The following is a 12,858-nucleotide window of genomic DNA, read 5'->3' as shown; positions in this document are numbered from 1 at the left end:
AAGCAGACAAACAACGCGAGTTTGTGAGCATTCGCATGTTTGAGTTTAAGTGTGTGTTTGTATTAAGTGTGTGACTTTAGATTACGTGACTTGAGATTCAGGGACTTTAGGAGGGGACTACAATAAGTTACATTCTTATCACTGCACTGTATTGTTTTTTTTTCTCTTTTCTTGCGTAATCCACATTTAGTATGTGTTCCATTATTGACAGCGCAGTCCAGTGCACATCGTGTCTAATGTATGCAGTCCTGGAACAGCCGTTTGAGGGTGCATATATTTGTTCAAAATGTGAGCAAATTGCCCGTTTGGATTCGCATATCGAGTATCTAACCGGGTGAGTTTCAACACTGAGAAGCGTTGACAATTTGGAAAAGAGTTTGCTGCTCACTGAGCAAACACTCTTTGAGGTAGATGGGGGGAGGGTGGTAGCGAGGAGGCTCAGGAAAGTGAGGTAGCTAGCTGGATAACAGTTAGAAAGCGGGGTAGAGGGGAGAGTGCCAGGAAGGCTAGCCTTGATCTGACACACCCCAACAGGTTTGGCAGATGAGGGGGATGTCAAATCAGGGATAGCACTGCTGCATGTAAACCTACAAAACCTCTCTGTCTACCGCTGACAGCACAACACTCCACCTGGGGCAACACACAATGCCTGAAGACATGATCTGACCAGTACTGACCAGTAGAGGTAAAGAAGCCCCAAGCACAAGACCTCGACGCGATGATTACTAAATCTATGTCACAATAATCCATATTAGACCAATGATCCATAATATATTTTTATATATATTATTACAATAAAGTTGACATTATTTTTGATAATTAGTTCCACTGGCTTTTTTGTTATAGCACTGCTGCAGCCGGACCCTTCCTCTGCCAGTCAGGGGCATGTCAGCTCCAGTAAGCAAAGGAACAGGAGAGCAGGGCAGGCCAGACAGGCAGACAGGTGCTGGTAGTGGGAGACTCAATTATTAGGGGTACAGGTAGTGTTTTCCGAAATACTACCTATACCACGAGCCACACAAAAAAGGCAGCGGGAGATTAGGGAGGTTAACAAGTGGCACAAGAACCTGTGTAGGAAGGAGGGGTTCGGGTTCCTGGAGAACTGGGCCGACTTCTCTGTCAGCTACAGGCTCTATCGCAGGGATGGGCTGCACCTCAATAGGGAAGGGGCAGTTGTGTTGGGGGAGAAGATGGCTAGAAAGTTGGAGGAGTGTTTAAACTAGGGACTGGGGGAGGGTAATTACGTTACAGGATGTTAAGATTGCAGATAGAGACCGGGGGCAAGGTAAGGAGACAGGGGAGGGAATGGAAGGAGGTACTAGAACAGTTCAGAAGGAAAGGTGTAGGGTAAAAAATATACATAAACCTCTCAATTGTATGTATACTAATGCCAGAAGCCTGACTAATAACTGGGGAACTGGAATTAGTGATGTGTAAGTAGAACTATGACATAGTGGGAATAACTGAGACATGGCTGGATGACAGCTATGACTGGGCAGTTAATGTACAGGGTTACAGTCTGTTTAGAGAGGATCATCAAAACCGGAGAGGGGTCTGCCTTTATGTAAAGTCCTGTCTAAAGCCCACAGTCCGAGAAGATATAAGTGAGGGACATGAACATGTGGAGTCACTGTGGGTAGAAATACATGGAGGCAAAAACAATAATAAATTACTAATAGGAGTTTATTATAAACCACCTAATATACCAGAGTCCACAGAAAATCTACTACTAAACGAGATAGACGAGGCGGCAGATCATAATGAGGTCGTTATTATGGGGGACTTCAACTACCCAGATATAGACTGGGAAACTGAAACCTGTACATCTCATAAAGGAAACAGGTTCTTGGCAATAACCAAAGACAATTACCTTTCCCAACTGGTTCAGGATCTGACTAGAGAGACGGCCATACTGGCCTTAGTATTAACCAATAGACCTGACAGAACAACAGATGTGCAGGTCGGGGGACACCTGGGAAATTAAAAGTGCCCTGTCTGACCCAGGAAGAAGTACAGCGGCGTCTTAAAAAGATTAAAATAGACAAAACACCAGGACCAGATGGCATACACCCCTGTATCCTAAGAGAATTAAGTAATGTCATAGCCAGACCCTTATTTCTGATATTTAAGGACTCTATACTGACAGGGAGTGTTCCACAGGATTAAATTAGTTTGAGATGACCGATCCCTCATGAATCCATGCTGATATGGAGTTATTTGCTTATTTTCATTGAGGTACTCCAAGATAGCATCTCTTAGAAAACCTTCAAACTGTTTACCCAATGATAAATGTTAAACTTACCGGAAACTATAGGCCGGTAAGTTTAACATTTATCATTGGGTAAACAGTTTGAAGGTTTTCTAAGAGATGCTATCTTGGAGTACCTCAATGAAAATAGGCAAATAACGCCATATCAGCATGGCTTCATTAGGGATCGGTCATGTCAAACTAATTTATTCCGTTTCTATGAGGAGGTAAGTTCTAGACTTGACAGCGGCGAATCAATGGATGTCGTATATCTGGACTTCTCCAAAGCATTTGACACTGTACCGCATAAAAGGTTAGTATATAAAATGAGAATGCTGGAACTGAGAGAAAACGTCTGTATGTGGGTAAGTAACTGGCTGAGTGATAGAAAACAGAGGGTGGTTATTAGATGTACACACTCAGATTGGGTCACTGTCACTAGTGGAGTACCTCATGGGTCAGTATTGGGCCCTATTCTCTTCAATATATTTATTAATGATCTTGTAGAAGGCTTTCACAGTAAAATATAACTTTTTGCAGATGACACTAAACTGTGTAAAGTAATTAACACGGAAGAGGACAGTCACCAGTACATACTAGATGGCAAAACACTGGGTATCACTGACATGGAAAAGGGCCTAGGAATTTTAGTGAACAGCAAACTAAGCTTTAGAAACCAGTGTCAGGCATCTGCTGCCAAGGCCAATAAGATAATGGGTTGCATAAAAAGGGGCATAGATGCCGTGATGAGAACATAGTCCTACCACTCTACAAATCATTAGTCAGACCACACATGGAGTACTGTGTACAGTTCTGGGCTCCTGTGAACAAGGAAGACATAGCAGAGCTGGAGAGTGTTCAGAGGAGGGCAACAAAAGTAATAACTGGAATGGATGGACTACAATACCCTGAAAGATTATCAAATTGGGGTTATTCACTTTTTTTTAAAAAGACGACTGAGGGAAATCTAATAACTATGTATAAATATATCAGGGGTCAGTACAGAGATCTCTTCCATCATCTATTTATCCCCAGGACTGTGACGAGGGACATCCTCTGCATCTGGAGGAAGGAAGGTTTGTACACAAACATAGAAGAGGATTCATTACGGTAAGAGCAGTGAGACTATGGAGCTCTTTGCCTAAGGAGGTGGTGATGGTGAGTTCATTAAAAGATTTCAAGAGAGGCGTGGATGTATTTCTGGAGTGTAATAATATTACAGGCTATAGCTATTAGAGAGGGGTCATTGATCCAGGGAGTAATTCTGATTGCCTGATTGGAGTCGGGAAGGAATTTTTCTCCCCTTAAGTGAGGAAAATTGGCTTCTACCTCAAAGGGGATTTTTGCCTTCTTCTGGATCAACTTGCAGGATAAAAGGCTGAACTGGATGGACAGATGTCTTTTTTCGGCCTTATAAACTATGTTACTATGTTATTAGGGAAATATGTTTCTTTGTACTAGAAAACAGGGTGTAAAAAGTCTTCATAGCAAAGCTCTAACAGTTGCTCGTGGGAATCTGTCTTCAGCGGTCTACTGAGTACTGAAGACTCCTGTGTGTAACATACAGAGGCTTCCAGACTACCTCTTGTCACTACCCCAGTCCTTCCCCTATCAATACCCACTTCCTTGCCACTATGGCAGTTGCACTTTAAGTGCTGATGCCTGTAGCTATTCTGCTGCCATGTCCCCATAATGGCATCCATGCTTAAAGGGGTTCTGCAGGAAAGAAAAAAAAATGGAAATACTGAAAAACATGTTACTATAAAAAAACTCTTAAATTCCTTTAAATATTTATAATGGCTCATTTTGTCCAGGGGACAATCAGCGGAGGAGTTAAAATGTCCGCTGTCAGATTTATGAGCATGATATACAGTATGTCCTTCTAATGACACTACTGGACGGCTTGTGTAAGGATGCAGAGCACAGAGCCCTGTGTATCAGCACTGTAAAACTGTATATTATGTGCAGATGGCAGTTGAGATAAGTGCTCAGTTGTGTCCCTGTTCTTCGAAGTTCACTTCACCTGGAAAACACAAGCAGAAGTGTTTTCTAATGACCCTCCTCCTCCACAGCAGCGAGTCTGGTCCTCATTACTACACTTCTGCTTGTGAGAACGAAGTGAGATGAACTCCATTCTGAAGCAAAGGTACACAGATGAGCACTAATCTCAGCTGGTATCTGTACATAATATAGAGCTTTACAGTGCTGATACTGGCAGAGACCGGAGTTTACATAGGCCATACTGTAGTGTCATCAGGAGGACGGATTCCATCTACAGGAATCTGACAGCGGCCATTTTTACTCCTCCACTGATTGTCTCTACACAAAACGTGTCATTAAAAATAAAGGAATTTAAGTGTTTATTTATAACATGCTTTTCAATATTTCCATTTTTATCTTTCCTGGAGAACCTCTTTAATCTGGTAAATGATTCTTCTCCTACAGAAAACATTGCATATTTTGGAAATATTGCACAAAAATTTGCTTTATGATTTTATGGCGTTCTTGCTAGTTATGTGGGTAGAAAAGTGCACATGGCTAACTAAGTAAGTGCACTTCAGGTTTCTTAGTCTGTCACAATCTCACTCCAGTAGGGGTGGCCAAAAAACTGGCATTCTAGACAAAAGTGTTATTTTTAAAGATGCTCCAAACCTCCCAAACAAAGAGCGATATTTGATAAATTTGGTGAAAACTAGGACAAGGCAGAATCAAGCGAAAGAGTTAAAAAATTTCCTTCATGATAAATCACCCCTAATTTGCTCCAGGACGTGACTGCATACACACTCACAGTTATGGTTGTGTGTGTGTATATGTGGACACGGATGTGACTGACAAACTGAACTGCCAGTGAATAGAATATGGTAAAACTACACCACATATATTACTGCTAAATATAAGTCTGTTCTTGTTCTCAACTCTACTGCTACCTACTTACTATACTACTTGTGAAATAAAAAAGAGTGTACATTTTTGGATACAAGTGCTTGTGTGCACCTGAACAACACATTGCTAATTTGGCATGTAATGGTCAATGTAGCTTACCTGAGGCATCTTGCTGCTGTACTGTTGACAGTTTCCCAGACATCTTTTAAAGTCTGCAGTTGCATCTTGATTACCATCTGCCCATCCATGTTGCTGCTCTTAAGAGCCTGCTCACCTTTGCCAATTGCCAAGTTCAGTTTGACCTCCCCTTCGCCTTTCATTAGGAGCATGTCCTAAGAAAATTAAAGACATTTTAAAAATGATGTCCTAACAAATGTCCAAAATTTACATCTCTGATTATACACATAAATCTTCACCTGAACTTGCTGTAGGCGATTTTCAAGTGTACTCTTACTGCCCACTGTACTTTCCACAGTAGACAATTTGTCCTGCATATCTTTCAACCATGACCAGGTAGTCTGCAAAGCTTCTTCAAAAATCTGATGTTCTTGGAGAGCCACCTGGCAAATACGGAGTTTCTCCTTAAGAATTTTTACAAGGTTCTGGTAATTAGTATTCAGTTGAGATGACAGGCGAACCTCCTGTCCATCTCCACGTCCATCTTTATGCAATGTTTGAGCTCGCTGGCAAAGTTTCTCAAGAGAGTCTCTAAAACAAAAAATCAATGCAAATCAAGTTAATTCTATTCCAAAAAATGAGGCTGAAATGAACTTTACAGGAAGATCTCTCATAAAGTGAATTTGCAATCATTACTAACAAATATTAACTTTAGAAACTTGTCGATTTCCTTTCCAGAAGTGGTTTGATGTTATCCAAATTCTAGATTTACTCACCGAGCGGCCATTAACTCCTCCAGGAACATCTCCACTTTATGCATCTCACTTTTTTTCTCAGGGATATGTTGCTTGCTCTCCCCAAGAGCTTCTGTCCTTATTCGCTCCTCAAGCTCATGAATCCACATACTTAACTTTTTATGTTCGTCCTCAAAACTGAAATTATCAATGTACAGTATATACAAATTAGTAAATTGAGATCAAGTAAGTTTCTATTACTTTCTTATGTCGCACTGCTGTTATGAATACAACCCAATTGGATACAAACTCTCGGTCTATGGTTATCCAAATGGTAAAAGACAGGTAACTAACCAAAATTACTAGATCATATCTGAACAAGGATCATTTACCAACGGTAAAATGCCATTGTTCGACCAGTCTCAATGTAGTCTGTCTCAGATTTTGCCACAATTAACGGAAAATAAGTGCTGCATGGAGTTCTATTTTTTCTGGCATAACAATGGACCTCGACAGACCCCATCATATGTCAATGGGTCTATCAGACGCTGTCAGAGTGCGTTGCGAAATGCATCAGTCACAGCGTGAATTGTTATTCTGCTCCAATGACAGAACATACAGAATTTACAAACCAAATATGAACTCAGCCTGTGAGTATCCTAGTATAAGGCCCCATGCACACGACCATATGCATTTCGCAGTCCGCAAATCACGGATTTGAAAAAAACGGATGTGGTACGGATGTGCCGTCTGCATTTTTGCAGACCCTTTGACTTCAATGGGTCCATCGTGGTCCACATTTTGCAGACAAGTATAGGACATGTTCTCTTTTTGCAGAACAGACATACGGATGTGGAAAGCACAAGGATTCATTTTTACATCGCATTATACACTGCTAGTTTCCAGAGGTTACACCATCACTGCAGTCAGATACGAGGGGGCTGGGACGGGAGCTGCCTAGGCAGGCTCCCACTGTCCCAGCCACCAGAGAGGTCGGCGCTGCAAGTTCACAATGCATTAGAAAGTGCCTTGTATTGACTTTGTCTACATGACAAATGCCATTTGCTAAAGCATATAATCTAAATATTTAGCACTAATGCCCAATTCACCCAGTGTTGGACTGAAGTGTCTTAGGCCCACCAGCAGAATTCTTCCTGGGGCCCACTGTACAACTACTTGCAAATATTACCTGACCCCTACTCACAAATCCCTAAAACATCCGATGCATGTGTAATAATACACTAAGTAGTTGTTAAATAACCTACCCCGTTTCTTTTAAATGCACACATAGGTAGGTCGAGATGCTGTACAGTGAATATTTGTATGAGTGCAGTCAGTGTACTGTGTCATGTGCCACTTGTGCAAGAGATGGGGGGACTAGGGGTTCACCTTGACTCAGGGACTCACTAGTTAACTCATCTGCTCCCCTGTGGGCCAGTCTGAGCCTCAATGCACCATTCACATTGTATATCACAATCAATGATCTAAAATCATTCCACCCAGAAATGTTTGGTCTTTGATTCACAACTTTAACAGTTTCAAAAACAGGTTTCAAATTGCATATGCCATTAAAGGGGTTTTTGAAAGTGGATAAGTCATCAGTATCTGATCAGTGGGGGTCCGACACCCGGGACCTCTGCCGATCCGCTGTTTGAGAAGGCAGTGGCGCTCGCAGTAGTGCCACGGCCTTCTCTCTGCTTACCAAGCACAGCGCCGTCCATTTGATAGCGACTGTGCTTGGTATTGCAACCCCATTCACTTTAATGGGACTGAGCTGTGCCTATGCTATGTGACCAATGAACGTGACGTCACATGGCCTTGGAAAACTTGGTGACTGCCGCAGCCTTGTCAAACTGCTGATTGGCGGGGGTCCGGGTTTTGGACCTCCTCCGATCAGATATTGATGACCTATGCAGAGGATAGTCCATCAACAAAAACACTTGGAAAACCCCTTTAAAATGTATCCCACAATACATTATACAATGCAAGTCCTTACCTTCCAAGGTTGGAGATACAGTCTTCTAGAGTCTGCTTGTCCTTTAGGCATTGTTTCCTAAAGCTCTGGAATTCTTTCTCTGTGTTTGATACCCTCTCCTGAATACTAAGCACAATTGGCTTTGGCAAACAAAAGTAAAGCTTCTCTCCTTCTTCATTGGCAGCATCTAACTTGCGCTGACCTTCACCAACAGAGTCTAGTATTTCCTGTGTTAAATGAATAAGACAAGATTTCATTTTAAGACATATTAATACCACAACTGGGAAGTTTTGTAGTTTTATTTCTATTACATTTGTTTGTTTTACCTGAAACTGTTGTATTTTTCCTTCCAAAGTTTTGCTGTCACCCGAATAGTCTGAAAAGCCTTTAACGTCTCTTTTCATTTCTTCAAACCACTCATCAAATGCACCCATAGATTCTGCAACCACAAAACCATATAGAAGATGCTACACTGTTGCATTACATTCTTGTACTGACGCAGAATGAGACAGGCCCCTGCTTCCAGGGCAAACAAGCGGTACTCCACAACCATGCTGTGGGGGTGCCACTGAGTTTACAGAAGGCGTCCCTATTTAGGTGCTCTGGTTGGTGTAGACCACAACATTTAGGAAGTTTGGCAGCAGGGACTGGATTTCTGATCCATGTGATTAAGCTGAATGCTGCTGCAGATGCAGGCACTTCTACTCAGCCTACGCTCTCCCTGCGATGTAATGGCATACCATGCTTTGAAAACTACCTGTTCCCCAAGCAGTACCATTGCTGCAAGCTGCCGAAACATTTTTTTCTTTCCCTGTCTTTGGTGATTAGTACTCTCATTTTAGGTGTTTTAGTCCCATTGGGGGACTTTTACTTTGCATCTTATGCTAGCAGATTAATGGATGTGTATAAAATAGAAGAGGGTATATACCGTATGTAGAGAATTCACTCAAAGCAAGGAGAGGGACAGGTTAAGAGATAAGACAAACATAAAAAAAAAAGAGTTCTTAATAGAATTGATGTTTTGTGAAGACAACCGGCCTATATGCCCTACTAAGGTATACTTACTACACTTCATAGAGGGTTGCCTCCCTCTACGAGTCATACCAGGAAGCTACAAGAGGGGAACATTAATGTTTTACATGGCTGACATGTAATGTCACATTTTTATGATGTATGGCATGGCAACATTTCCCGGGGACTTAACAGCTGATTACAATGCCTTGATGAAACAAATCCCTTAATCTTCTGCAGCAACACAGAAGTCCTATCTAGTAAGAACATTGGTACAACTACTACCTAGTCCACCAATATAGCTACAACACGGGTCCAGCCAGCAGAAGGTAAAGACAATAGGAAAATAACATTACTAATAAGGAGGTAGTATTTACCAGTAAATTGTTTTTCCAACGTCTCCTGAAGAGCAGCTTGCATCTTAAAGCAGAGCTGGTTTGTGGCTTCATACTTCTTCACTAGAGTGGTCACTGCTGCCCCAATGACCTCAAGCTCTGTAGACCTAAATTGTCGGCAGAGTGTGTTGAGGTTTTCTTGGGTGGTATCAATACTTGATTGTTGAGTTTGGAGTTCTTTCTGAATGTCCTACATTAAAAAAGTTTTTCATTACAACACATTTGCTGAGAATATTCATATTTTACTCGCAATTTAGAGTTTTTGTGCTTTTGCAGAATTATTGGCCAAGAATATCATCAAAACTATGAGAAAATATTAGGATTTTACACGTAATGTCTTTATCTGTGGGAGTACCCTAGTAAGACATTGTGGCAGCATTGTCTGTGTTTTCATCTCTGTCCATTAGCTGATCATGGTCTATGTACTTTTTCAAGTTATAATAACTTTCCACCATTGAATTCTATAGAATCTAAAAAATGTGTAGGGGGTTTGCCCATTATTCGTTTCATGTAAAACCCAAATAATTCATACACACAAGTGATGTAAGTGGGTAACATTATATACAATTAGCACAAACTCAGCACTTGGTACTACTTTTAAAAAATAAATTACCTTCAATTTTTTCATGTCTTCGGGTTCTCGACTATTTTGATATTTCAAAACTGATTCTTCTACTTTATTTAACCAGTCTGTCATCTGATCAATGAACGTTTCCAACTGCATCTTTTGAGTATTAAAGTCATCTAATGTTCCCTTGGCCACTTGAGAAACCTCTTTAGCATGTTCCAATTTCTGCTTTAAATCTGCTGCCATGAACTACATAAAAAACATAAATGATAACAATTTTAAATTTCCAGTCAAGGACTTTCATGGCATATTCACTGGATCACTGATAGGGTAAGGACTCATGCAGGCGAACATATTTTCTTTCTGTGTCCATTCCGTTTATTTTTTTTTTTTGCGGACCGTATGCGGAACTATTCATTTCAATGGGTCCGCCAAAAAACAGGTTACTCCGTATGCATTCCGTTTCCATATGTCCGTATTTCCGTTGCGCAAAAAATTTAAACATGTCCTATTATCGCATTACTGACAACCATAGTACTGTTCTATTAGGGGCCAGCTGTTCTGTTCCGCAAAATATGGAATGCACACGGACTTCATCCATATTTTTGCGGATCCGTTTTTTGCGGACCGCAAAATACATACAGTCGTGTGCATGAGGCCTAAGACTGTGAGGACCCACAAGGATACTGAGATTGGCAGCACATTTATGGCCTCTGCTGTTGTACAGCAGATTTTGCAGACCACTGGCACGTTATCAGTGTGAGATCCTGAAAGAACGCTAGTCCTCTCCAATGTCCAGTTGGTTAATCAGCAGGATGCATGCATACATTTTCACAAATGACGGTACTTCCAAATGTAGTAGGGATAAATGTTGCACTGCATATGAGAAAACTATACAACAAACCATTACATGGCAATAAGCAGGACTGTCAAGAGCTCATACTGACAGCGAACCTGTCAGGTGAATGATGATGCCCTGTCTGAGAGCAGGATACAACAGAGGGTGGGAAACTTAGCTCTGTGATATATAGGCTTTATGATTGAAAACAGGATTTCTGTGTAAAAAGCAGAGTAATTCTGAACAGGACGCCAAGAGTCCTGCTTACCTCCCCCACAACGGATGATTGTGTGCACATAGAAGATAGTTATTTATTGTGTATGGGCATACTAATCAGGACTCTCATTGTCTCTCCTAAGAGTCCCGTCAGGATCTACTCTGCTTTTTACTTCGAAATTCTGCATCACATCATATGACCCTATATATCACAGAGCTCAGCTTCTCTCCCTCTGTCAGATCCTGCTCTCAGATACAGTAGTGCAGCTAGAATCAATTTAATGTACTTTCCAACTGTAGAAATAATAAGACAGATTTATTAATATTGTCCTAAATTCAAACAGCATAAAACCGGGCCGGACGAATGTATCACAGAAGCTCACACTGCGAGATAGAATTTGCTGCATCCTGCTCAGACACCCAACTAATGGTGTGTAAGTCATTAATAAATATGGCCCATTTTTCAACGTCACACAGCCATGTCTAGATGTCAAAAATGCCTAAAACACATAATAAGCTTAGCACACATCATGTACAGTCGAGTCAGGAGTGCATTTTACTCCCTGAATGTTTTCCTGCTCGGATCTTGCTCTGATCACAGATGCAACCATATCTAAAAATTTGCGAACAAATAAAAACCTTAAATATAAAATGTATGTACATTATTACTGTTAGGGCAGAGGAGCTCAAAACCAGGCCAAAATGGGTCAGTTTTGTCCCTATTCATCATCAATGGGGACAAAACTGATCCGGATGCATTCGTTCTATTTTGTAGCATTTTCTTGACCGGACATAAAACCACTGCAAGCCTCGGTTTTCTTTCCGGTCTGCGAAATGGAACAAACTGGATACGGCAACAAAATCAATGTAAGTCAATGATGCCGGATCTGTTTTTTTCGGAACCGAATTTAGTGCTGTATCCTGTTTGTTCCGTTTTACTGTAACACAACCGCGTCCTAATGGAAAGGTAGCATCCTGATGGGTTAACACCAAACTGAACCATTTTGGTCCGGTTTTGAGATCCTCTGCTGGATCTCAAAACCGGAACCTAAAACGCAAGTGTAAAACAGGCCTTAGTTAATCCTCATTTAATATCCATTTTCTTCTTCAGTGTTTACTTCTTGATTGCCTTTTGAGCTTGATCTGTGAATGCACCTTAGTCATAGCTATAATCTGAGCCTGCCATGTAAGCAGTCAGAGGTCGTCCACAATCCACCTTCTGTCTCATCAGACCCTCAGGATGCTATTCTGTCGCTTCCTATGCTAAGGCTGCTGTGTTATACATTTCAAGTAACTAAACCACTAGGGGGAACATCATCATGTAACTACCAAACTGATAACTCCACGGAAGAAAATGAGGGCCGGCAGCATCCAGCAGACTAAACAATGGCAGACACCACTGCTCCACTGCTGGTTGAATGAATATGTGGCAAGCTCAATCCCCGTCTAGAAAGTTGAAGCAAAGTATAACGTATCACCCACTGAAGGTTACATCAATACAGAGAGTAAGCAGATACTGCCCCGATGGGAATACATGAAGATATAAAGTGTGCAAATGTCACAAAAAATAATAATCTTACAAGCATCTATTGCTTAGCACAAGACACACAAAGCATGTTCTGAGTAACATATTACAAAGCAGGATGGCTGTACTTAGACCTGGATGTCCTGGGCAGCATATGATATCAGCACGGGACATGTAACTGTTACCTGTAACTCCGCTGGGGGATCCCGGCTCCTTGTCAGCTCTTTCAGGTCATTAATCTTGGAGTGAAACGCTTCCAACTTCTGCCCTTTATGTGTAACTTCAGTCTGTAGAGAGAAGATGGCGAACAAAGAATTAAAATAAGTTAAACAGTTTTCCAGAAATGCC

General features: G+C 41.3%; 1 protein-coding gene across 4 annotated transcripts in view; it reads right to left on the bottom strand.

Annotated features, from left to right (window-relative positions):
• SYNE1 (spectrin repeat containing nuclear envelope protein 1) overlaps positions 1–12,858 on the bottom strand; it is a 413,129-nt gene that overhangs the window by 235,181 nt on the left and 165,090 nt on the right. For all 4 annotated transcript variants that reach the window (XM_040429494.1, XM_040429495.1, XM_040429497.1 and 1 more), the window contains exons 43-50: positions 12,696–12,797; positions 9,977–10,180; positions 9,346–9,553; positions 8,284–8,396; positions 7,979–8,184; positions 6,025–6,180; positions 5,548–5,839; positions 5,291–5,463 (exon numbers count right to left, since the gene is read on the bottom strand). In XM_040429494.1, coding sequence (XP_040285428.1) covers positions 5,291–5,463; positions 5,548–5,839; positions 6,025–6,180; positions 7,979–8,184; positions 8,284–8,396; positions 9,346–9,553; positions 9,977–10,180; positions 12,696–12,797 — 1,454 coding nt within the window. The remainder of the gene's footprint in view (positions 1–5,290; positions 5,464–5,547; positions 5,840–6,024; positions 6,181–7,978; positions 8,185–8,283; positions 8,397–9,345; positions 9,554–9,976; positions 10,181–12,695; positions 12,798–12,858) is intronic.

Source organism: Bufo bufo, chromosome 4 (genome assembly GCF_905171765.1).
Source record: "Bufo bufo chromosome 4, aBufBuf1.1, whole genome shotgun sequence".
In the NCBI taxonomy this organism is placed as follows: domain Eukaryota; kingdom Metazoa; phylum Chordata; class Amphibia; order Anura; family Bufonidae; genus Bufo; species Bufo bufo.
The sequence above is the reverse complement of the archived record's forward strand: the minus strand, read 5'-3'. Positions and strand labels throughout refer to the sequence as shown.